At 43.2% G+C, this 23,859-nt stretch overlaps 1 protein-coding gene across 6 annotated transcripts in view; it reads right to left on the minus strand.

The window, feature by feature from the left end:
* Positions 1 to 3,895: 3,895 nt before the first annotated feature.
* Positions 3,896 to 23,859, minus strand: part of STXBP4 (syntaxin binding protein 4) — a 123,503-nt gene continuing 103,539 nt past the window's right edge. For all 6 annotated transcript variants that reach the window (XM_054047033.1, XM_054047032.1, XM_054047034.1 and 3 more), the window contains one exon: positions 3,896 to 7,881. In XM_054047033.1, coding sequence (XP_053903008.1) covers positions 7,767 to 7,881 — 115 coding nt within the window. In that variant the 3' untranslated portion in view covers positions 3,896 to 7,766. The remainder of the gene's footprint in view (positions 7,882 to 23,859) is intronic.

Raw genomic sequence — 23,859 nt, forward strand, 5'->3', positions numbered from 1 at the left:
GGCCAGAGGATGAAATCTTGGCCACTTGAAGTCAGCATCAAAACTGTTGATTTCGGGGGCAGATTTCGCCCTAGATCATTCCCGCACTGATGTATTTTCCCAGCATGGTGGGAGTTTAGAAAACACCCAGTGCCTCGTGTTAGCAGCTACAGGGTTTGCTTTTTACAGCAGCAGATTGCCCCCCCTCCTCCGCCAAACACAAATCCCAGAGTCTGAGGAGTCCCAGCTGTTGTTATTTACAAGCAAGAACATCCTTGTTTCAGTCTGTACCAACTCGTCTGTGCTGCAATTAGTGGAGACTTTACAGACTCCCTTTGAACTGGGAAATAATTGCCCATGTTGGAGTGATCAAACCCTGTGACCTCTAGGCAGAAAACTGAACGGGGGATCCAGTATGATTGAAGCGTGATCTCATGCCTGAGCTCTGGCATCAGGTTTTCCCTTTGAGGCGACAGAAGCTGCGCACCTCCAGGCAAATTCAACCTAAACACAACTCAGTAGCATCCAGTCTCTCTCTAGTCACAATCAATCATCATACAACTCCCCTCGTCGTTCACTTCAATAGAAGCTTCCTATCAGTTAATTCCCATAAACCGAAGTTCCCCCAATGACTAATGTGGTGTCACCTAACCACAATTGTCCAGTGCTGCAACGTTCTTAGCTTCCTGTAATTGTCAAGACAAAAAATGGAATGTTTTAGATTTTTGGGAAGACGCTGGGCCTAATTCTCTGCTGATGTGACTTTTATTTTCCTAGTAAACACTTTCCTGACTGACTTTGTAGGTGGATCATCTTTGACACTAAAAACTTTTAAAAGACGGGCTTATGCACATCAGGCCCATTTTACAAATGAGCGAACTACAGAACAGGGCTATTAAGAGGCTTGCCCTAGGCCATGTAGCAAGTCAGTGGCAGAGCCAGGAACAGAGTCCCAAAGTCTTGACTCTGAGCTTCCTTCTCTAACCATCGCCTACACTGCCTTCCCTCCCCTAAGGTTAGTGACGGCTGCACATGTGTAGAAATAGGAGACTAAGGCCTGATTCAGGAAATCAGCTCTGTTCAGGCTGCACTTAAGCATATGCTTATTTAGAGTTGATTAATCCTTAAACTTGGAACTAGACACAGGCCAACTAGCTGAACTGGTGCGGAGCGCTACAGTAGGTTTGGGCTGAGGTCCAAGCTCAATTCAGAGTTAGCATTTGGAGAGGCTGATGCTAAAACCTCATTAGTAGTTTGTTTTGAAATGGTCACAAAAACAAGCACTTTATTGTTTGGATCTGACCCAAATCCAGGCTCACAGGGATAGATTCCAGAGTGGTAGCCGTGTTAGTCTGTATCAGCAAAAACAACAAGGAGTCCTTGTGGCACCTTAGAGACTAACATTTATTTGGGCATAAGCTTTCGTGGGCTAGAACCCACTTCATCGGATGCATGCAGTGGAAAATACAGTAGGACAGATTCATTTCCAAACTGTACACTAGTGTTCATGGGCATGGGGGAAGGGTGAGGGGTCTGATGTGGGTCTACTTTGATTTGTAACTGATTAAAAATTAACGGTATCATTCCTGTGTCTTTAGAGCCATTTGTTTTAAAGCACTTGGCTGTCTGGTGAGTGATGCAAAATTCTGTCTGATCAAATTTTAATAGAAACGTCAATATCTTTATTGTGTAATAAAGCAGGTCATCCCAAAAGAATGTAAAAAAAAGGCAACTTATTAAATCAAGTGGCAGCTTCAGCCTGTGTTTGGAGAAGAATCCTGAGTAAGTGGCAAAAGATCAAACTGCAAAAAATATGAAAAAGAATCTGGATTGTACAACCTGTTAAATGGCCGGCATTTTCAGCATTACATGAAAACAAAAAGCTGGTTACTGAGAATAGCGGTTAGGCTTCATTCACTAACATTTAATTTCTGGCACAGTATCCTTCCACCCATCTGATGGTTAAGACCAGGCCAAAGCACCTAAAGGTGCAGCTAGGCGCTCAGTGGGCTTTTCAAAAGCACTGAAATGGATTCGGTGCCTAACTCCCATTGACTTAGTCTGCATCGTTAGCTGTAGAAATACTTCTGTGAAGCTTGCTCCAGATCCTTAGGTCATGTAGATCTGTGTATCTCCAGTTAACCCCATGCAGAGTTACACCAGACAGGGCTCTGGCTCTGAAGCATCAGAGCAACATGCTGCTCAAAATTACCTGGTGGATAAATGATCTGGGCAGGGGGAGTTGTCTTGGGGTTAGACCATAGGACTTAGAATAAAGATTCCTGGGTCTACACCAAATGTTGCCACTGACTCAATGTGTAATGTAGGACAAGCCACATAGGCCAACATTTTCAAAGGCAGGGAGCCACCGATTTTGGATGCCCAATGAGGGACGCCGAGGGGTGCCTACTAGTTTCATCTGCAGTTCTGAGTGTTGAGAAACCCTAGTAATATGGCAACAACCATCACCCGGAAGAGGGAAGAGTTAAGGGTGTGAGAACAGAACTTGGCTGTGTCTTAAGTATGGGATAGACAACGAGGCCAACTTTCTCTTCATTGGCCTCTCACAGCATAATCTTGGTGCTTCTCCTATTTGCTGCTCATATTAACTGACTCACTAACGATCTTCCAAATGAGGGTTTTCCCCACTTCAGCGACGACTGACCTTCCCCCGCCCCGTCTGTCAGAAACTGGCTTCATGGGAAATAAGAAATCCCTTGTTTGAGTTATAAAACTGCTTGGCATGAGAAGCATTGATAGGGTGACCAGACAGTGAATGTGAAAAATCGGGACAGGGGGTGGGGGATAATAGGTGCCTATGTAAGAAATAGTTCCAAAAATCAGGACTGTCCCTATAAAATCAGGACATCTGGTCACGCTAAGCATTGAAGGGCTGGTGAACATTACATGGGGTGGATCGGCGTGAGCTACTTAGCTTGAACTGGCCTCTCATCCCTGGCCTGACACATTTATCCTACCCTAGCAAAATAACGTTGCCGTTTCCCCCCAGCAAAGACCCGTTCTGTAATAGTAAGACGTTCTCCAGCAGGCATGGTTACCTAGGAGACAAGGCCTGGGCCTGTGGAGTAGATGTAGCCAGACAATACATAGCTCCCATGAGCCAAACACACTCTGAAGTAAACCAGCTAATGCACACGCCCCAGCAGCGATGCGTGTGTGTTTCAGGGAATGACAAACCGCCATCCCTTACGGTAATTATTATTTGATTTATGGTAGTGCCCGGAGGTCCAACTGAGGACTCACATTGTGCTACACACTGTACAAACACAGAGTGAGACACAGGCCTGGCCCCAAAGACTCTACAGTCTAAACGAACAAGACAGCTAGAGGGTGGGATGGGAAACGGATGCACAGAGAGGTGCAGATCCTCCCAGGTATTTAAGTGCCATTGAAATCGGTGGAGGTTAGATGCCTAAATACCTTTGAGGATCTGGGCTGAAGGGTGACTTGCCCAGGATCTTGCAGGTAGATCAGCGGCAGTGCTGGGAACCGGACGCATGGGCCAATGCCCTATTGGACTAGGCTGCCTCCTTGTAAGCAGGTGATTATAAACATGAGCATCACCCTGCAATTGAATCTTTGTGAGCTCCGGGAGGTGGGGTGGGGTGGGGCGCCTGTGTGGAAATCATTGTAGGGCTGGGATTTACTTTTTCGAAAGGCCGTCTGTTTTCTGGATTCCTTTCCAAAGGCGCATTTTGAGTCACCTTTGTAAAAAGAAGTTTAAAGGAATGGGACAGACAGGATTGGCCTGCTGTCATTTACCCCCTTTTCTCGGCTAAAAGATTTCATTCATTACAATTCTATAACATGAGCGAGACCTGGAGTCGGTCAGCTGCATAATGTGCCGTGGATAATATCACAAAGCTGCGGGTGTTAATTATAAAAGAGACACAAGTGATTTATATCACTGAGATCTTTATTGTGAAAAGAGCATCAGAGCTTTACATCACTTTAGGTGTTTTTTAAAATACAAGGAGGAGTGGCCATTCACTCGATAAGATTACGATAGTACAAAGGGGCTTTCGAAAGCCAAGTGTGAGCAGGGTCATCCTTTGAGAACGGCTTTACTTAAGTAAGATGTTATAGTGAAATTCAGCCCTGTGCAGAGGACAACACAAGGGCTATGCACCACTTCAATCCCACTTCTGCCCTCAGGGCTCCCACTGAAATCTATAGCAAAATTCCCACTGACTTTAGTCCTGCAGAATTGGGTCCTGGAGGGCCTGAGTGGTGCATAGGCCTTGTGTTGGTGGGTTCACACTAAATAATGATGGTTTTGTGTGGTATGTCAGAGGGTGTGAAACAATCGTCTGTAGTGACTTATTTAAACATACAGTGGGATGCTCAGGGTAGTCTCTCTGTGTGAGTGTGGTGTGGGGAGAGATCTACCCTGTTTTTTTTAAGTGATACATTGGGCTGCATTAAAAGGAAGACTTTCGTGGCTGCAGTTTGACCCACAGCCTCAGAAGTATTTAGGTGCCTAATTCCCACTGAAGTCAGTAAGAGTTTTAGGCGCCTGAATATCTTTGTGCATCTGGGCCTTTGTGATTAATCTGCCTGTTTATTCCAGGCTCTGAAACACCTGAGCTGCTAATACTGGTACTTGCAGTATTGCCAATTCGAAGGGTGCAGTGTACTATAGGTATTATTGTAAAGGTAAATACCGGAGTGTTGCAGAAGTCTATTTATAATGGTGTCAACTGTACATAGGGCTCCAGTATCTGTTTTCTGGCAACGTCTTTGTTTCGTTCTCTTAATGGATACAAAGTTGTACTTCCATTGCTCTTCCACTTGGTACATTTCATTGTGCAGTAAAAATGTAAAGCAGCCATTACAGAGTTGCGTGTTTTGACAACTGCTCTTTACAAAATCTCATTACATTATTCCAGAGCCGTTTCCCCACTTTACAGGATTCAGTGTAATCAAAATTGTTTTGCAAACTGCTTCAGTGAGAGAAAAAAAAAAAAAAAACCTAGGAAACAAGTGTGCCAACTTACAAAAATAGACGAGAACATTTGGAGATCCCAGGTTTCAAAACACAGTCTCAGTGCTGGAGAATATGAGCTATAGTAGCTTACGTGACTGATGAGACAACACTAGAATAGAGAGGAAACTAGATGGATGCAATGATCTGTTTCTAAGAAGTCTTTAATTATCAAGTCAAAATAAAAGAGAAACATTCTCCAAGAAAGCATGGCAGGCAGAATGCCAACATTTGATCTTGGGTTCTCCCCCGTTGCTGCAGTGAGCAGTGAATTGCATACTCAGGGCAGGGGGGGTCAGTGTTCACTCCTTGGGGAGAGCAGGTAGCATTTGCATAGCTGCCCTCCTCCAGTGGATCCAATGGGTGGAGCCTGCCTTGTTCATGGTCCTAGCCTTACCCCCATCCACTTTCAGGGTTGGGCTGGCTGGCTGGGAAGCCACTGGCAGAGTGGAGTTGTGACCACCTACCTTTACTTTGAGATGGCATAACCCATGGCTGAATCAAGCCCTGGAGGATAGTGTAGCCACGACCTGATTCAAATCTCTCCCAAAGAAATCAGAGCGGCACAGTCTATATATGCCCTAACTAAACAGAATTCTTAGGAAATCCCTGATTAGAGCCAGAAAGTGCCTGGAATAAACATCACATACTCCAGAAGGAACCATCTCAAACAAGATACCATCATGTAACTCCCATACACTGGAAAGAAAGCAGAAGTTGGTCCAAGAAAAGAAATTACCTCACCCACCTTGGCTCTGTAATAAACAAACCACGTACATGACTCCTAGGACTAAGGAAACTTCAGAAAAACCCCAGTACAAAGTCCTGCATGCAGCTGGAGTCTGTGCCAGTTTTTAAAGGGCGTTTAGAGAAGAACGGCATGATTAAAGGGCCCATTAAAGCTCGACACAAAGCCCCTGTTAATGGTTTGCTCAGTGGTTCTATGTGGTGGTTTGAGGGATGGGGGCACAATCCTCCCTCTGAGGCCATTGTAGATCATGGCTGCAGCATGGCAGCTTTCCGGGATGCTGTTATGTGGAGGGTTTGTTCAGTGGATCTGCTGGTCAAGCTCCTTCCATAACGTCCTCCCTCTACCGGCTTCATGAAGGGGCATGGACGGCACATGCATGGATAATTGGCCCTGACCTGGTTAAAAGAACACAACAAGGTCTCCTACCAGCCTCCCGAGTGAGTACGACATTGCTCAGCACTAGGAATGACATCTGCTTCCAGGAGAGACTGGGTAAAACTAACTTCTCTGCGCCGCAGTACGGATTCCCTGGGAGGGACTATCCCGGTGTGACACTGTCGCACATGGAGCATATGCGATAAAGAGCCACACCGTGACTCAGAAAGGAGACTTCCTCGGAGCTACCCCGTGCCTGGCTCTGCACCGGGTGTGAGGGGAAGGTGGCAGGGAGAGTTTCAGCAGGCACAGGAGCTGTAAACAAGTCAGGTCCTTTTGCTCTAGTACAAAGGCTTGTAAATCTAGCGCCACCACTTGTCAGAGACTCCCCATTGAGGGGGTGAGGGATGGGGACCTGGCTTCGAATTGACCAGTGGAGCTAAACTGGATCTTTTCAGAGCATCACACTCCTATGTATGCTCCCAAAAGGAATTCAGGCGGTAGCCTGTGCCCGGTCCTAAAGGTTTGAACCACTGTTTTTCTTTGGCATATTCATCAGTGCTTCTAGTGTTCCTTATTTCATTCATTGGTCAATACCTGTCACCATCACAGATAAAAAAAGAAAAGAGCCTTTATAGTGACCTATTGTAGAATCAGGCACTCAAAAGCAGAAGTCAGCTTTTGTGCTGAGTGTAACATTATCTTAAATATCTCATGCTGCTGATGTACAGTGAAACCTATTTGTAGGGCCTCAGCAGCACCTCATTTTGAGTAACCCCTTTAAAACATCCTCAAGATCTCCAGAATGATTTTGTTTTGCATCTATGTAAAGACCCACTTCTAGGAGGTGACCGAATTCTGCTGATCCCAGAGGTGCTTTCACAGGTTTCATCGTACTTGAAACTTCACAGCTTCTACTGAAATATTTGCATGTGTCTATAGGTTTAGCAAAGTACGAAAGTGAAATCATTTTCATTGCATGATTATGCTGACAGAGTATAGCTTTCTCAACCAAAATTGTGTCTTTATACTTGACAACTCATCAAGGCCTTGTCTTCCTAAAGCCTAATCATTAAAATAGTTGTAAAAAAGTCATCTGGGCGGCAATACTTATAACAAATTGTCATAAACTTTTGCTAGCAAAATACACTGAAAGTTTCTGCTATAAAAACAGACTAACTCAGTAATTACAGAAAAGGCATCGCTATTACAACTACTAGCATTGGTAAAAAAGCTCAGCTTGTACGTTATGGCTCTACAAGCAGCTTGAAGCCACTGTGAGAATTACACCCACTGGGCCCAATTCTGTTCTCATACTAGGAGCAGGATTAACTCCATTCCAGCCAATGAAGTTATACCAGTGTAGAAGTGGTGAAAGGTCAGGATCAAATCCTAAGGGACGAGGGTGAGAGTGACCCCTGTGCACAGGACTTATCCAGCTCCTGTGCACCACCTAAGTCCTTAAGGGTTTAAGTGGAAATTTTGCCAGGGTGAACTTCAGCCTTGAAAATGATCCTACCTAAATCAGTGGCAAAGCTCCTATTGCCTTCAGTGGGTGTAAGATCAGGCGCTATTACATTAAACTATTGGAAGGAGTACATCTTCTGATTCAGGGGCTGAAATGAGACCAAAACTACTATCCACCACTGGCCAGTCTCAGCTCTTGGGGTCTGGAAGCTCTCTGGTGCGGTCTTCCTCATCCTCCTCGGAGCAGGACAAGTTCAGTGCACTGGTCACTGGATGGATCCATGATGTCGTCTGTGTTACATGGCTAAATGGAAACAAGAAATGCCATTAGCATCCCCAAAGGAGTTATTTCAGATCATAAAAACAGGAGAAGTCGTAAGGATGCTTAGCCCCTCTCTGGAGGTCCCCAGTGTCTCACTGTTCACTAAAATATTTCCAGCGTAGGAGTGTTTCTTTCATTAAACATGAAACCTCACATACATTTATTTCCCATTCTGTAGGCAAAAGGAGGTACCTTTAGGATGTGAGAACCCCAAGTCAAGTTCCCTGCCTCAAATATTCCCCCTTGATTTAATTGAAAGCTAAGGAGAAAAATGCTCTTGCAGCAAAGGAATCTTACCCTGGAGATGGTGTCTCATGAATGACCATGGTTACTGGCCACTAATACAGCAGCACTCTACAAACCGGAATGAACCAAGTCTCCCAACAGTCCAGCAAGCTGAGAGCAGAGTGGCCAAGTGACTTGATGAGGTCAGAGAAGGAATCAGCCAGAGCTGGACCCAGGAGATTCTGGTTCACAGTCCCATGCTCAGATACTAGAGGATGGACTAGAGAGGTGTAGAATCATTAAGAGACTTCTCCTCTTGAAGGTGAGAGAGGTACAGAAACCCAAACCGGAGTATTCTTAGTCCTCCGCTGGGAAAAATTCTGGGCATGTTCAGGAGCCGGTGCTCATGCAACTAACCTGACTCACGTGAGTCATCCCTACTTGTGTAAGGGTTACAGGATCAGGCCCTGCGTTAGAAATACTGCCCCAAGCTGCTTGCATCATCTTGGTCTGCTATCACTAACTGCATTCCCAGCCATATGAATGGCTAAAAAGAACCTGCTCTGAAAGTTTCTAACATTTAGTGAGTGCAGACAAAAGGGTCAGGCTGAGAATACTGTAAACTTGTGTACATAATGAGCGCGACAAAGCAAGTGAGATAATATCTTTTATTGGATCAACTTCTGTTGGTTGAAGGGACAAGCTTCACAGAGCTCTTTCTCAGGTCTGGAGGAGGTAATCAGCGTGTCCAAGCTGAATACAAGGTGGGACAGATTGTTAAGCATAAAGTATTCAAACATGCTGTAGGAGACCACTTAAAATGAAGTGGGCAATTAAGGATTAGCAGACAGCAGCATTACAAATTTTGTAATGAGCCATAAAACCAGTGTCTCTCTTAAGTCCATGGTTTTTATGTTAAGTCCAGCAAAGTTATGAATTTAAGTTCTGAGGCTCATCTTGGGAAGGTGTTGTGCAGGTTTTCTTTGAGGACAAGACCAGAGAGGTCAGACATGCAGCGGTGAAAGTGTTCACCTATGGGTGATAGGGTATTTTTGTCTTTTATCATTTTTCTGTGTGAGTACATTCAAGACCCTTTCATTTTAAGTGGTCTCCAACATCATGTGTGAACCCCTTATGCTTAACCATCTGTCCTACCTTGTATTTAGCTGAGACACTCTGGTTATCTTCTCCAGGCCTGAGGAAGAGCTCTGTGAAGCTTGAAAGTTTGTCCATTACACCAACAGAAGTTGGTCCAATAAAAGATATTTCCTCATTTACCTTGTCTCTAATATCCGGGGCCAACATGGCTACAACACTGCAAATAACATACACAGTGCAAGGCCAAGCCCTCTTCCCCCACTACCCCTTGGGCACCAAAAAAGATAAAATGATCAGTTGTGTGGATACCATCCACACTGTATGTGGGCAGGTCACAGCCTTCTGTCCCTTCTAGAAAGGATGTGCTGTTGGTAAAGGAAATACAGTTCTTTTCACTGTTTTTAGGCCTGCTAATAGATTCAGTTGTTGTTATAGGCAAGTTGGTGCAAAAAAGCTGACAAATCAGATGAATATATTGTCTTCATATGCATTAGCAAGGAAAATAAGTAAGACCAGAGGAACAGACATGCTAAGGAGTCCCCTTATATTACCTTACAACCCTGTTAAACAAGCAAATACCTGTGCTGCTTTACCCTACTACAAAGCAAAACAAAACAAAACAAAACATTGCAGTCCTGAGCAAATTCTGCTCTGGTTGATTCTCTTTGCAAATCCACTGTAATCTGTCCACACTATGGACATCCATAGCACCCTCTGAGGTTAATGGGAGCCTGACCTGTGTATCCTAATGCAGGCCACATTCACCACTCCACAACAGAAACAGTTCATAGGAAAGAAGCAACAAGGGTGGAATATGTAATGAGTAGTTTTGGGAGAATTTGATTTTTATTTTGTTGTTTCACTCAGATACCGATTTTTATCGATTTAGTATTTTTGGTTGTGTGAGATTATGGGTTTTTTAAGCGCTTTTTAACATTTTTTTCTATTTGAATTTTCACAATTGTGCAAAATTAACTGTGTGTGTGTATGAGTGTGTGAGAGAGTGAGAGTGAGTGAGAGAGAGAGAACAATTATTTAGTGACACCTGAACCCTGCAGGCGCAAGGAGGCTGTGGTTCTGGCAGGGCAGAGCAGAGATCCCTGGCCAGGAACGAAAGGAGGAGGACAAGCCCCTGGCTATAGGGGAAGCCACCCCACTGTCACCAACCCCAGGTCCACGTAGGGAGCCCCTGCATTCCCATCACTGCCCCCCTCACTTCACCCGCTGCAAAAGCAGAGACTGTCCCTGGGCAGGAGCCCTGCAGCTGGGAACTCGTCATTCTCCGCGTGGTCCTGGCTGGGATCTCTGCTCTGCCCCACCAGGATCGCAGTCTTCCCCATAGCTGGTGCCTCCTGAGACCTAGATACCTGAGGGTGCTAGGTGCAGGCGAGGCTGCGCTTGCTGACTGCAAGCAATGGATATTTTTGACATCTATTTCTGTGTATCTGATGAAATTAATGTTTACTGATGACTAGTGATTTAAATCAAATCCTGCCAAGCCTAGTAATAAGGTGAATGATTTTATTCTTCAGTTAGTTATGAGCTGTGATGTAGCATACACAGCAAAAAGGAGTACTGTATGTATTCACAAGCGAATTTAAAAACACAGCTCTGGGGTTAGTGGTCCCATAAATAGGGAGTACTCCCTCGTGGCTAGAGGGAAAAGCATCTGCCCCACTGCTGGCCTGATTTACACTTTGTTTTGCAAATCCACTGGGCCAAATTCACCGCTCAGTTTTGCCCATGTAAATGACTGTAATTCTATGGAAGTTAAAGGACACATTCTGCATTTACACAGGTGGAACACAGAGCAGAATTTGACCCACTGATTTCATGGGGTGTAAGTGTGGGCTGAATCTAAGTTTTATTAGTGTATAAAGATCTTCACAGAAGACATTTCTCATCTAGATTTTTCCCCTTCACTTCATTCTCTTCTCTTAATACCTGCTGCAGCTCCTTCTCTATTCCCCCCTCTCCCCTCCCCTCCTGGTGTATTTGCATTGCACGCTGTCTCCTGAGCAGTTCTCTGAACAGTTGCTTCAAGTACAGTTAGCTTATGCAGCAATAAACATAAGGCCAGATCCTCGACTGGCGTGAATCGTGAGAGCTCCATGGAAACCAACAGAACTAGGCCCATTTACATCAGCTGAGGAACTGGCCCACGGTCTCTTACACTCACTCGCCTTTACAATGCTTTGTGGAACAAGGCCACGTTTGTGGGCTGGAACACAGATTTAATGCAGCTACATTATTTACAGTAAGTCTCAAGCCTTGTTCTAACACAGGGCTGCAGCCTAAACTGGGACCCAATTTCAGTTCTCCGTTCTAACTTCTGAGTGAGCAATGGGGCTACTCTGGATTTAAACCCCTGTAAGTGGGAGCAAATTTTGCCTTTGCGTTCACTTGCTCTTTCTTTTCCTGCACCATTTGATTGTGGTCTCATTTTAATACCTGAAGGTTAGCTTTTGCGTCAGTGTCTCGCAGCACTGACTTACTGGTACAGGGATTATGCTGTTCTGATGAGATGAATGAGCTATGCCGTTACCTTGTACTCACGCGTTTTACTTGGATGTACTGAGCTAGCACTAAATAGTGTGATGAGGACAGTACTGCTGCCAACCCTGAGGTAAAGCTGGACCACAAAGCTAATTTAAGTTAAAACTTGAGCTGCTTTAACTAGATTACCCCATCTTCTGAGCTGGTAGCCTGTCAACGAATCCATTACTTAGTACATGGCCAAATCCTTCAATGGGGTGATGCCTGTAGAGGGACTGAGTAAGAACAGCAAGATTTGGCATATAGATTTAGCAACCTTTATACTCACAAATAGCCCCAGTTAAGCCATGGGACGATTTACAAGTATAGGAGCCTTCAGTGAGCTCTTTAATTATTAGCGTAACAAGTGTGTACATTTCAAAGGGAACAGGTTTATAGCGATCATGCATAGACATTGAAAAGAAAGTTCTAATATCACATTTTATATGGGATTTATGAACAACGTGACAATTTAACAAATCAATCTACTCATTGTTAAAATGATGAATATTAAATTATAGATGTGTGTATATACATTACATAAAAATTATGTGTGTGTTTATATATTTACAAATCTGGTTTTCAACAGGAAAAAATATTTGCCATATTTTCTAAAATGAGTTTTCTGAGATGTTGGTAGTTCCCCAAAGAGACTTTTTCTCTGGTTGACAAGTTAAATCACTGTGCTTTAAAATTGGATATCAATCTCTACAATTCTGTGGCCCTGAAATTCCACTTGCCTGTGTAACGGCTGACGGACTGAGCCTTAAACATGTTGATCATTTAGTACATTTTCTGAATTACTTACCTGATTTTGATGACCTGTAGAATCATGGAGTCAGATGTCTCACCCTGCTAATACAGTATTTGTTCCCTACAGCACTATCTGAAGTGCTTTGTTCTGCCTAGTTTTACATAGTCATTATCCAGCTTTCCCTTACTGACTTTAATTACTAAAGGAATCATTTTTAATTTTACCTTTTCCTCCCCAGTGTCCTGCATAGTCCTGTCCAACATGCCTAAATCCTGATCTATCACACAGCTCTATCAAGTCTGAGTTAGCAGCCAAAGGTCTAACAAAACCCTATGGCTGGAAATTGAAGCTAGACAAAATCAGAGTGGGAATAAGCTGCAAATTTTTAACAGTGAGGGTAATGAATCATTGGAACAACTTATCCAGGGCTGTGGTGGATTTTCCATCAGTGGTAATTTTTCAAGCAAGATTGGATGTTTTTTCTAATAGATCTGCTCCAGTTCAAACAGGAATTAATTCAGGAAAGTTCTACGGCCTATGTTATACAGGGAGTCAGACGTAACCACAGTGGCCTTATAATCAACGAATCTATGAACCATGAGCACACGCTGCCAATCATGTGAATTAGAACAAATTGTGGGCTGGTTTAACAATGATGTGAATAAATGTCCACAGGTAATAAGGTGGGCCTACCCTCCCCCCACCCAACCTAGACTTCATTTTCTATTTATTTATCTATTTTAATAAGTTGCCTTTTTCTATAAACTTTAGAGCTGGGGAACAACTGACAGAGGATCTGATTTTCCCCTACCACTGTGAGAGCTTGATCCTGCTGCTATAGTGCAGTCAATGCAAAAATTTCCCTGGTGCAGGAGCAGACCCTCCATCAGCAGTAACATCTGACATCAATGGAGTTACTCTGGTGGAAAAAACGGTATCAGGAAGAACAGAATCAGGCCCCTCCATTTTAAAATACTTGGGGCCAAATTTTGGGCTAGTGTGCATCTGGAATAAATTCCACTGACTTCAATGGAGTGATGCTGGATTTGCACTGGTGTAAGAGCAGGCTTTGCCCCTTACAATTGATAAGTGCAATGGGCCATTTTCTCTTTACAACCCTTTTCCAAACACCCTTATTAGAAGAACACTTATAAATAAACGTTAAGTCCAGATACTACGTCTCACATCAGAGAAAGACATAAACAATAAGCACAGATTATTTAGGGACAAAATAATTGAATACTGCCCCGCTATTTATTTTTAGTCCTCATCAAGTGCTGTGGCTAAAGAGCTTGGACATAATCAGTCCAATGAGATAATCCCAGATTTACTGGTTTGCGGAACATTCTCGTCTTAGAAATACATCCTCTATGATTTGTGTGGTAGGGGCATCAATAGAAGTAAGAAGGAGTTCAAATCTACCTCTAGGCTTTGTTTAACTGAAGGACCATGTTTTTTTGAAGTGAGACACTACTGTCAATATTGCAGAGTTTTGAAAAGGCAGCAACACAACACAAATTCATAACTGCAAACCGTTTTCCGTTTCAACTGTGCAGCATCCTTTGGCAAATGTTCTTGTGGAAAGGATTCATTTGACCACATTTTAGGAGCAATCAGCTATGTGTTAGCTAAATTTAAAGCTTTTTAGGTTTACAAACAAGTCAGCGTTATTGGAAGATAGCCAAGTTTATTGTTGGAAAACAAATATTTGAGCTGGGAATATATCAGCATTTTGTTGTTGTTTGCCTTTTTTTTTTTTTTTTTTTTCCAAGAGTAGTAAATTGTAAGACAAATTTTGTTGCTTGTACAAACAAAACAAGAGAACACAGTCTTTATTTTACTGGCAAAGAAACAGCAGTGAATTATTTAAATCCCATTATAATTACCCTCCTTATGGTTCTTACTTCTTAGCATGCAAAATGGTTTATTTCAAGAAGAGAATTTAGGACATTATCTTAAGGAAAGAATGGTTCAAAGACAAATGGTTCAAAGATAGAGGGATAAGCTGATGAAAAATAGCTTGCGCATCTTTGCTAGATTTTGAGAATTAGTAAATTGTGTTTTTCACCTTAAGTGATAAAAATCTCCCATTTACATTACATTAATTTGTACAGAGCCAAGTTCTGTCACCTCTCAAAGGGTCATGGAAAGCCTTGTAGGCAGCAGAACTGGTGCAGGTCACTTTGTACGGTTCCCCTTCTGCACAGAGTCCATGTAATGCCCCATGGAGGCTTTTTCCATGCTATTGTGCTGGGAGACGGAATGGGGGTGGCCAATGTGAACCGGGGCTATTTCCCATGGACTAACTGACCAAAATTCTCCACTGCATGACTGTATGAGTGACCTGCAACTTGCAAGAGAAGAAATCCTGTGCAAGGCCTGTCTGAGATTTTTGGGGGGAGTCTGGAAGTCTCTCTAAACCAATAATCAACCAAACTCGCATCATATAAAGATTCATTATGGGCCAAATGAGTTCTGCTATTGACTTCAATGGGATTCAGGATTCAGCCCTATTTGAATATAGAAAGACAGGTTCTGGCCTCATGTGAAGCCTATGCTTATCCTCTGAATAGAGTGGTGATGCACACGATGCAAGTGAAGGCAGAATGTGTCACATTTAAAATCAAATGCACAAATGCAATGACAAAGATAGCTGGGGTTTTTCTAAACCCATATCCTAGCAACCTACTCTGCTGAACTTGCATCAGTCATTTTACTGACCTGTTAATCTTTCGTATCCTTGATTTTGGATCTCCCAAATCTAACTGGCAATGCAAAATACAGTAATGCTTAATTCAAGATTATTGGTGCTTGATAAAACTTTAAATGATCTGTGCATAAATTAAAATGATTGCAAAATGACTCTAACTTTTGCTGACTGCCTTAAGGCAAAGGACTGAGGATGGGAAATCCCTTACTATCAAAACTGTAACCTTTGGTACTTTCAATGTTGCTGCTGAAACAGCCCGCAATGAAAACAGGATGTAGCAAAAGTTGTTGCTAGCAGCAACTGCATGATCATAAGGCTACACCCAGTAATACATCTTATGGCTACACCAGTAATACACCTGTCGTGTTACACTGATTTTCTTCCCCCATATTTTATACTAGATCCCTTTACATACGAGTATGCTCCCAGGAGCAAATCCTGCCATTCTCCCCCTCTATATGCAGAAACACCTGGGTGCAGAGATCTCCAGATGCAGGTGAATTGGGGATGGCAGGGGAATTGGGGATGCCAGTCAGGGTGCACACCACCTGCCAGGAGGAAATCACTGTGAGGACTTCCTGTGCACTGCCATTCAGTGAGGGCTTGGAGGTGGGGTAGGGCCAGGCTATGGGAGAAGTGGAGCTGGGGCCTGTGGATTCAATATTAGGTGGATTGCCCTACACAGAGCGAAGGTTCAGGAACCCAAGCCCCAATGAGGGTTGCCAATTTTGGTTGGATGTATTCCTGGACGTTTTCATCACATGATATAATCTTTAATTCCTGGAGACTCCAGAACAATCCTGGAGAGCCCCAATACGAGAGTCTTTCCCCTTTCTTCTGCATGGAATCTCAGTGCACAGCCATGTTTGCTGGGCTCCACACAGCTTTGTAGGATTTGCCCTAACTGCTCCCTTGGTCTCCTGCTCTGTCTCTTCTTTCATGTTTCCCCTAATGCTTTGAATAGCCTTTTGCTTTCCATGCACCCAACACTCCCCTTCTCCTTTAAACCCACTTCTTTCAGGAAGCCTTCTAACTGCTCAACCACAATGCCTCTCTTTGCCTCCTTGCACCCAACTGTTTCCCTGTATTTCCTATTTCTCTGAGTTTCTCTGCAAGTCCCTTGGACTTTGATCAATACTGCCTTTAAGTGTTTTGTAAAGGGCTGTGTAATAATAAACAATAACAGCAGTCCTGCACAAAGCCAGAGTAACCATGTCTTTTGCTCTGCAGTGGTGCTGGTGGTGAGATGTGGGATCCTTCCCCCTACCACCGGGTGGCAGTGGAGTACCAAAGGAACCACAGAGTCTTACAACTGCAGAAGAATCTATTGTTTCTGAACTCCCCAGGACTAGAAATTTGGCCAGTGGACCCAGTAATTGTAGATTTACTGGCTACGGCCCCATTCACTCTTTGCATGGTGGCACAGAGAGAAATCCCACGCTGCAGTGCTTTGTGGTTGGGACCCCCTGTGCATCAGATTATTGCCCTGGAAGGCTGTGCAGAATATGGCACATATGGAGTATTTCACAAACTCAACATACAAGCTGCAGCTAATGTATAGTTAATGGTGCGGTATAAATAATGCAGCCCACACCCACTTTTATGTATCTATGATCACATTTTCTGAGATCAAAACTATCTCTTGGCTTTTAGGGAGACAGCACTTTTACCCCTCTGCTCTTATCATTTTGACTTAACCTTGGCTTTGTCTTTTCAGTGAAATCAGCTCTGACTGATTATGGTGAAACAGCAGTGTGGCCATCAACTCTTGTGGCCATTGTACACTGCTGACCCAGTCAAGATTTCTGAGTCAAAAACCAGCCTATATGCTTTTGTAGCCTCTTTTAAAATGTCAGTATTTGGAAGCCAGATGTTAATTATATGGAGATTCTCAGTTAACTGAGTGAAGCTGAAAACATGCTGTTGCCATCTTATGCGGATGCTAGTGTTGGTGAGATCTGCAAAGAGGAAATTGTTCTCAATTGTTGTTCAACTTTATAGGGGGATTAGATCAAATAAGTAATTGGGTAAAACTGGGTAAGTATAGTAAATCAATCTTGAGAACAGCTGGTGAAGATAATTTCCAGAACTCAGAACCTACAAGAACTTTGGGAAATAACGTTTTTTGTATTTATCAAAACCAGATTATCTGAACTTAAAATAAACATTTTTTAAAAATAACTTCTGTTTAGTTTTTAGCTGGCTTGATTCTCTCCCAGGATTACATTTTATAAGAAACACCTGTAGGAAGGCATAGCATAGGAGTTGCAGATTAAGGGCCTGAGGTGCTGAGTAGCTTCTGGAAGATGGTTAGTGCCCTTAGTGCCCATTGGCTTCAGTGAGACTGAGGGCACTGATTACCTCCTAATGTGACACACAAAACCCCCAATCATGCTGTGTTTCTCTGAAGGGGCTGTGGCTTTAGTACTTAAATAATATAAAAGGAAAGCCCAAGAAGAGAGTCCAATTTATTCCTTGATTAAACCCATTAAACAGCAGCATATTAAAAGTCTATGGGCAGGTTCATAAGAGGTAACCATCACTGAAAAGATCTTTTATTTGTCCAAGTAGTGGTACTACTAGTGGTATTAATAAGAAGGTGCAGCAATACACAAATGGCCTGGTCTGGAAACAAAACAACGACAATAATAGTAGGATCCGGTGCTGAGTAAACACTTGGAGTTGGTGATGAGGTACATGATCGTTCGCTTACAATTCAAATCTCCCCTGGGCAAAAGTGATTGAGTGTTACCACCATGTGAGGGTAGTTCAGTAGCCTGCGTGCAAGGGGTCGGAGGTTCCTAGTGGACATGTGACTACATCACAAAAAAACAACTCCCTGTGTGGTAACTTCTTGACAGTCTCAGCAGACGCCAAGGACAGTAAGGATTAGTAGTGGCCTCTTCCACAAAGTGGCAAACCCTGCTTCAAGAATGGAAGAATTAACAGGATTTTGAACTCACCAAGTTTCCAGTCCCTACATGGAAATGACCCGGTAGTGGAGAATTTGGCCCTCAGTCATACCTGTGTAAAGCTGGAGTAACTCTACTGCAGTAAACAGAGATCAGAACTGGTTCCAGTCACTTTGGTGGGATTTATGAGCAAACAAGAGAGAGAGAATTTAGCTCTAGGGTTCTGCTCACAGGGAGGAAATGTAAAGTGGTACATGACCTGCTATGCCAGAACCTGATTGGGAAGTACAGTATCTGCAGAGGACAAAAGAATGTTTCTCCATTCTGGTGCCTGATATTGGAAAAAAAAAATTCCTGCCCCACCCCCCCGCAAAAGAGCTCCAACCCAGCCAGAAGCTGCTTAAAGTCTTAACATTCTTGTATTACAAATTCATGTTATCATAAAAGCCAGTGCCAAGTTCCCTTGTCTTACCTCTAAGGTTATTCCCTTACAATACAAAATGAATTCACTGAAAATCAGAATAGATGAATTCACTGTAACCACATATACTGGGAGTTGAACTATTTAAAAAACTTTGATATATTTTTTATTTTTCAAGTAATTCCATTCTGCCTATCCACACTTCTTCATGTAGTTTCCATTGGCGAAACTATTCTCCATGTCCCATGCTAAACTGTTGTTGTGTGCTGTTAATCAGAAGCCCCACCTCACTCTAGAGGGGTCTCTGTGCCATTGGTAGATGCAAGTGATCTCTGGACATGATTTTCAGAAGTGACAAGTGATTCTGGGTGCCTCCATTTTTAACTGTCCAACATGAGACACCTCTGAGGGGCCTGAGTTTCAGAGAGTTGGCCCATAGCACTTTCAGAAAATCAGACCCATTGAAGATGTCTCAAATTGGGTACAAAAAAAGTAGAACTCAAAATTATGGGTCACTTTTGAAAATCTTGATCTGACCATAGTTAGTTAAAGTTTGCTAAGCACTTTGAAACCCTTTGGATGAAAGGCTTTATAACAACAGTACTTAGCACATACAGTCCTCTACCAACCTTATCCGACAAACTCTTACAACACCTGTGAGAACTATGTAGCTGTTATTATTTGTATTTTACAGATGGAAAAATTGAGGCTGAGACATTAAAGCAAATATTTTCAAAAGTGGCCTCTAATTTTGAATGCCAAATTTATGACAAAGGCAGGATTTTCAGAGATGCTGAGCACTAGCAACTCCAACTGGGCTCAGTACTCAGCACTTATGAAAATCAGCCCTACTAGTAGATGCTAAATTCAGCCCTCAAAAACTGACGGCAGTTTTGAAAATTATGGTGTAAATGCCTTGCCCTAGGTTATACAGGGAGATAGGATCAGAGCTGGCATTGCATCTCAGGAGATACTGGATGGCAAATGCCAAACTCAATCCAGCAGATAGTGCTGTCTCTCATTATACCACTGTGAACTCACTTCAACAGGAGCCTTGATGTTGAATGTAGAAGTCTACTCCTAATGAGAACTTCCGTGGATTTACTAAGATTTGAACTAGAAAGAAGATTTCACAGACATGTAGACATTATGGCGATTATCAAAGTAACCTGGAAATGATAAAATGCAAGATGCTGATCCTTTCTGCCACCCACCATATGCAGTGGTACTGTGAAGGTGCAGCTGTGCTCAGAGGCCTCTGAATCCACACAGGGACGGAGCAGGATCTGGGTCTAAGGAGCGAAGAAGAGTTCCCACTTTGCAATGCAGTGGGAATGTGGAGTGGCAGGCTTGGGCACAGAAAGGCTTATCAGCCTATAGCTTTACAGTTTCTATTTAGCATTCAATAGGTAAATGCAAGTGAAATCTGTTTTCCTTTTAAGATGATACATTTAGCCCTACTGCTGTAAACATTTACCTTTATACTATAGAGCAGGGGTGGCCAACCTGTGGTTCTGGGGCCACATGCGGCTCTTCAGAAGTTAATATGCGGCTCCTTGTATAGGCACCGACTCCGGGGCTGGAGCTACAGGCGCCAACTTTCCAATGTGCCGGGGGGTGCTCACTGCTCAACCCCTGGCTATACCACAGGCCCTGCCCTGATTCCACCCCTTCCCGCCCCCTCCTCTGAGCCTGCCGGGCCCTCGCTTCTCCCCCTCCTCCCCAGAGCCTCCTGCACGCCACAAAACAGCTGATCGGGAGGTGTGGAGAGGGAGGGGGGAGGCGCTGATCGGCGGGGCTGCCGGTGGGTGGGAGGTGCTGGGAGCGGGGAGGGGAGGGGAAGGGAGGGGAGGACTGCTGACGTATTACGGTGGCTCTTTGGCAATGTACATTGGTAAATTCTGGCTCCTTCTCAGGCTCAGGTTGTCCACCCCTGCTACAGAGGTTGTCCAGCTATGATCAGTGCTTTGTTATTCTTAAATTCAGTCATTAAATCATAAATAGATTTCTGTATATATCCAGCTTTCAATAAAATTAATTGTGGTTCTTCCTCCCCCCAGACACAAATATACTGGACATTTATGATCTATCTGATGTCACCCATTAATTATAAGACTCTAAAGGGTGTGAAAAGGCATGCTTTCAAGGTGGATGCTTGATCTAGTAGCTTGATTACAAAACCCACTATAACATTTTTTCTGTGCTTTAATGGTCTGTCTGTTTTTCTGAGTATTGTCTCAGACTACTTGATTACCTACCAGAGACCACCTTCTGTTCTCAGCTACACTGGTGGATATTCTGAATAACTACATTGCCTTCCATGAAGTCTCTCGGTATTACGATGGTGTAAAAGACAGAAGGATTTGGCCCTTGGGCATATACTCATCTGTCTCTATTGTTTCCTACAGATACAATGAATGGTCAAAGAGAATGTGACAGGCCTCAGCCATCTGTTCCCACCATCTCCTCCTCATTACACGACAGAGAGGGATTTTTAAAAGGATGTCTCAGTTCACAAGATATTAGTTCCTTCAAATGTCAAAAAGCAGGCTGGTCCGATTAATAGATTATAGGGCCAGCAGGAACCACTGTAATCACCTTATCTGACCTCCTGCATAACACCGGCCATAGGAATTCCCTAAATTAATTCCTATTTGAACTAGAGCAGATCTTTTAGCTAAATATCCTTGTCTTTTGATTTTTAAATGGCTTGGGTGATTTTTATTGCTTGTAAGGTGTCAGAAAGTACTAAGAAGTCTTTAAAATATCTTAGCATTCTGCCTGTGGGCTGTGTCTACTCCTGCATGTATTTGCTACAGAACCACTGATAGATGGAACACAATAGGTTTACAGAGCAATGGGGTGGACAAAAAGAGACTAACACGTCTCAATGTATACACAAAACCTTTTGCCTGTACATCAGCACTGGGCATTTAAGCACACAAGGAAAACTTCTGGCTCTTGGGTGAATTATGAAAAAAAAAAAATTAGAAGTACTATCCCTTCCTTTGCCATAAAATAGAAAAATAAACACTGGTCTGTCTACCTAGGTATTCCAGAAGATTGAAATATTTGGGAATTCACATTTTGTTCTCCAGGAAAGACTTATTTAAAGTACAAGTTGTGCTTTCACTGTCTAAGACAGAATATAGCGTATGTCGAAGTGTAGGAACTTGCTTTTGTTAAGCAGCAAGAAAATGGTGTTTATAGGGGGCAAAATCCCCAGCTGCTCCTTACAAATTTTACACATATGCAAGAAGTGGGTGGCAGTGGGAGGGAGAATAGCAAGGCCATACCTAATTTTAGGTGCTAGTCCCATGATGCAGAGCTGCCATATGTTAAAGGTGAAACAAAGTAGGAAGACAGAGGAGATTAACTGGAGTAGGTTGCTCTGGAAGAAAATTAATGTCCTTTTCTATGTTGTTCTTCCACTAGGATTCTTCCCAAGCAACAGCAACTAATGGGATATCACATGGCATCAAAATACAGACTACCAATGAAAGCATGTATTGTCTCACAGGCTATACTGAGGGAATGCTGACTCTCCCCTGAAGTCTTTTACTGCCAGATCATATGACTGCGTCAAATTATGCCCTGATTTACATTAGTTACAACGCCCAATTAGGTCAATGGGGATTGCATCTGAAGAACATCTGGGCAGAATTTGTCCCATGTGTCTAACTATCAAGAGTGGTTCAAAGTGAACTTGCTCTTATCAAGATGAAATGTATTTCCATATGAATGTCTCCCAGCTGATCACTATATACGCGTTTCTGAATGCGTGTGATGGCTCCCATGAGATCACATGAACTGCGCCCAAGGCCCTGGGTTTTAGAGAGGAAACTCCCATGGGGGAATTATAAATCCTTTTGGAATCTGAGTAATTGGATTTCTCATGCTCATAACTGGATTGATGCAGAATCACGTCCTGCACAGGATTTTTTATTCCCCGCAACAGGGTCAACGTGCCAGATAATCTTGTTCCCCAGCAGTTCAGCCTAAGGCACCTGGGGTCTTAATTGCAGCGAGGCCTGTGAGAGAAGCTTCCATACTCCTGCTTCTTGCCAAATAGCATCAATTGCTGCACTGCTTTTAGATTGTAGTGCAGAGATGCAGTTGGATGCCACCTCCTCTCTGCAGGTGATCAATTCAGCGTACACCGTAAACAGCAGATGACAGGCACAATTTTTAAAAGCCCAAACCATCTTCTCCTAAGTACCAGAAGATCTGAAGATATGCCAGGAATTCAGAAAAAAAAAAAAAAGGTATTTAGAACCGTTTTACGTATGTGCCAACCAGGTTGGAAACTTATTATGGGATTGCTTTTAAAAATGCCTGTGTTTACGTGCCTTGGAGAGCTCTGAACCTTTATCAGTTGGGAAGTAAAGGCCATTCCCTTCTCCTTCCACAGCACTGAGAGGAGAAATATGGACCTAATGGTATAGAAGGGAAAAGTGTTTTCAATACCTAATTCTGTATTCTGTTAGGTAGGAAACTCCCAAATGCTCCTGAAGTGCTCTTGGCTGCTAAGACACATGGGCCAAAGCATCAACTAAGCGTCACCTAGAGTAAGTTGGTAAAACTTTTCAGAAACGACTGGTCCAAATTCATGGATGTAGGTTACACCATTGCTTACATATCAGGTTAAATTGGTCAGAAAATGAGTGTAAGTGGCAAAGCAGTGCAATTTGTACCAGCAGTTATGAAAAATGAGTGCCACTTACATGACTTGTTGGTTGTAGCAGGAAGGTAAGAGATAAAATTAAACTTTCCCTTCACATTACTTTAAGTTGCTTCATATTACTTCAGACCCTCTTAGGACCAAGTTCAGCCCTCACTGACATCAGTTGGAGGCACACCCACGTATGTCAGGGACCCTGTCTGATCCCCTCTCACCACTCCATTGGTAGGATTTATATTCATTTTAGACCCCTGAAAGTCAAGTCAGTGCAAATTATGCTCACTTTTTCCACCAGCGTACTAGTGGGTAACCCACAGCACCATTTACATCACTTCTGAACTTTTCCCGGCAACTACATACCCCACAGACATGGCCTTACTGCCCATAACAGCTTTAGCTGCAATCATGAGGCACTACTGCAGTTTGAAAGGTAATTTCTCCATGCTTGCCAGTGCTTGACCGATGCTTAACAACATAGCTGATCAAAAATGAATAAACGAGGCACTAAAGTGCCCTAATGGAGGAGATTAAAAAAATTCTCAAACATTTTATTCATGTTCCAGCTCTAACTCTCAATGACAGGTATACAAAAACGTTTCACCCATAAAGAATGCATCCATGTAA

Source organism: Malaclemys terrapin, chromosome 13 (assembly GCF_027887155.1).
Source record: "Malaclemys terrapin pileata isolate rMalTer1 chromosome 13, rMalTer1.hap1, whole genome shotgun sequence".
Lineage (NCBI taxonomy): Eukaryota > Metazoa > Chordata > Testudines > Emydidae > Malaclemys > Malaclemys terrapin.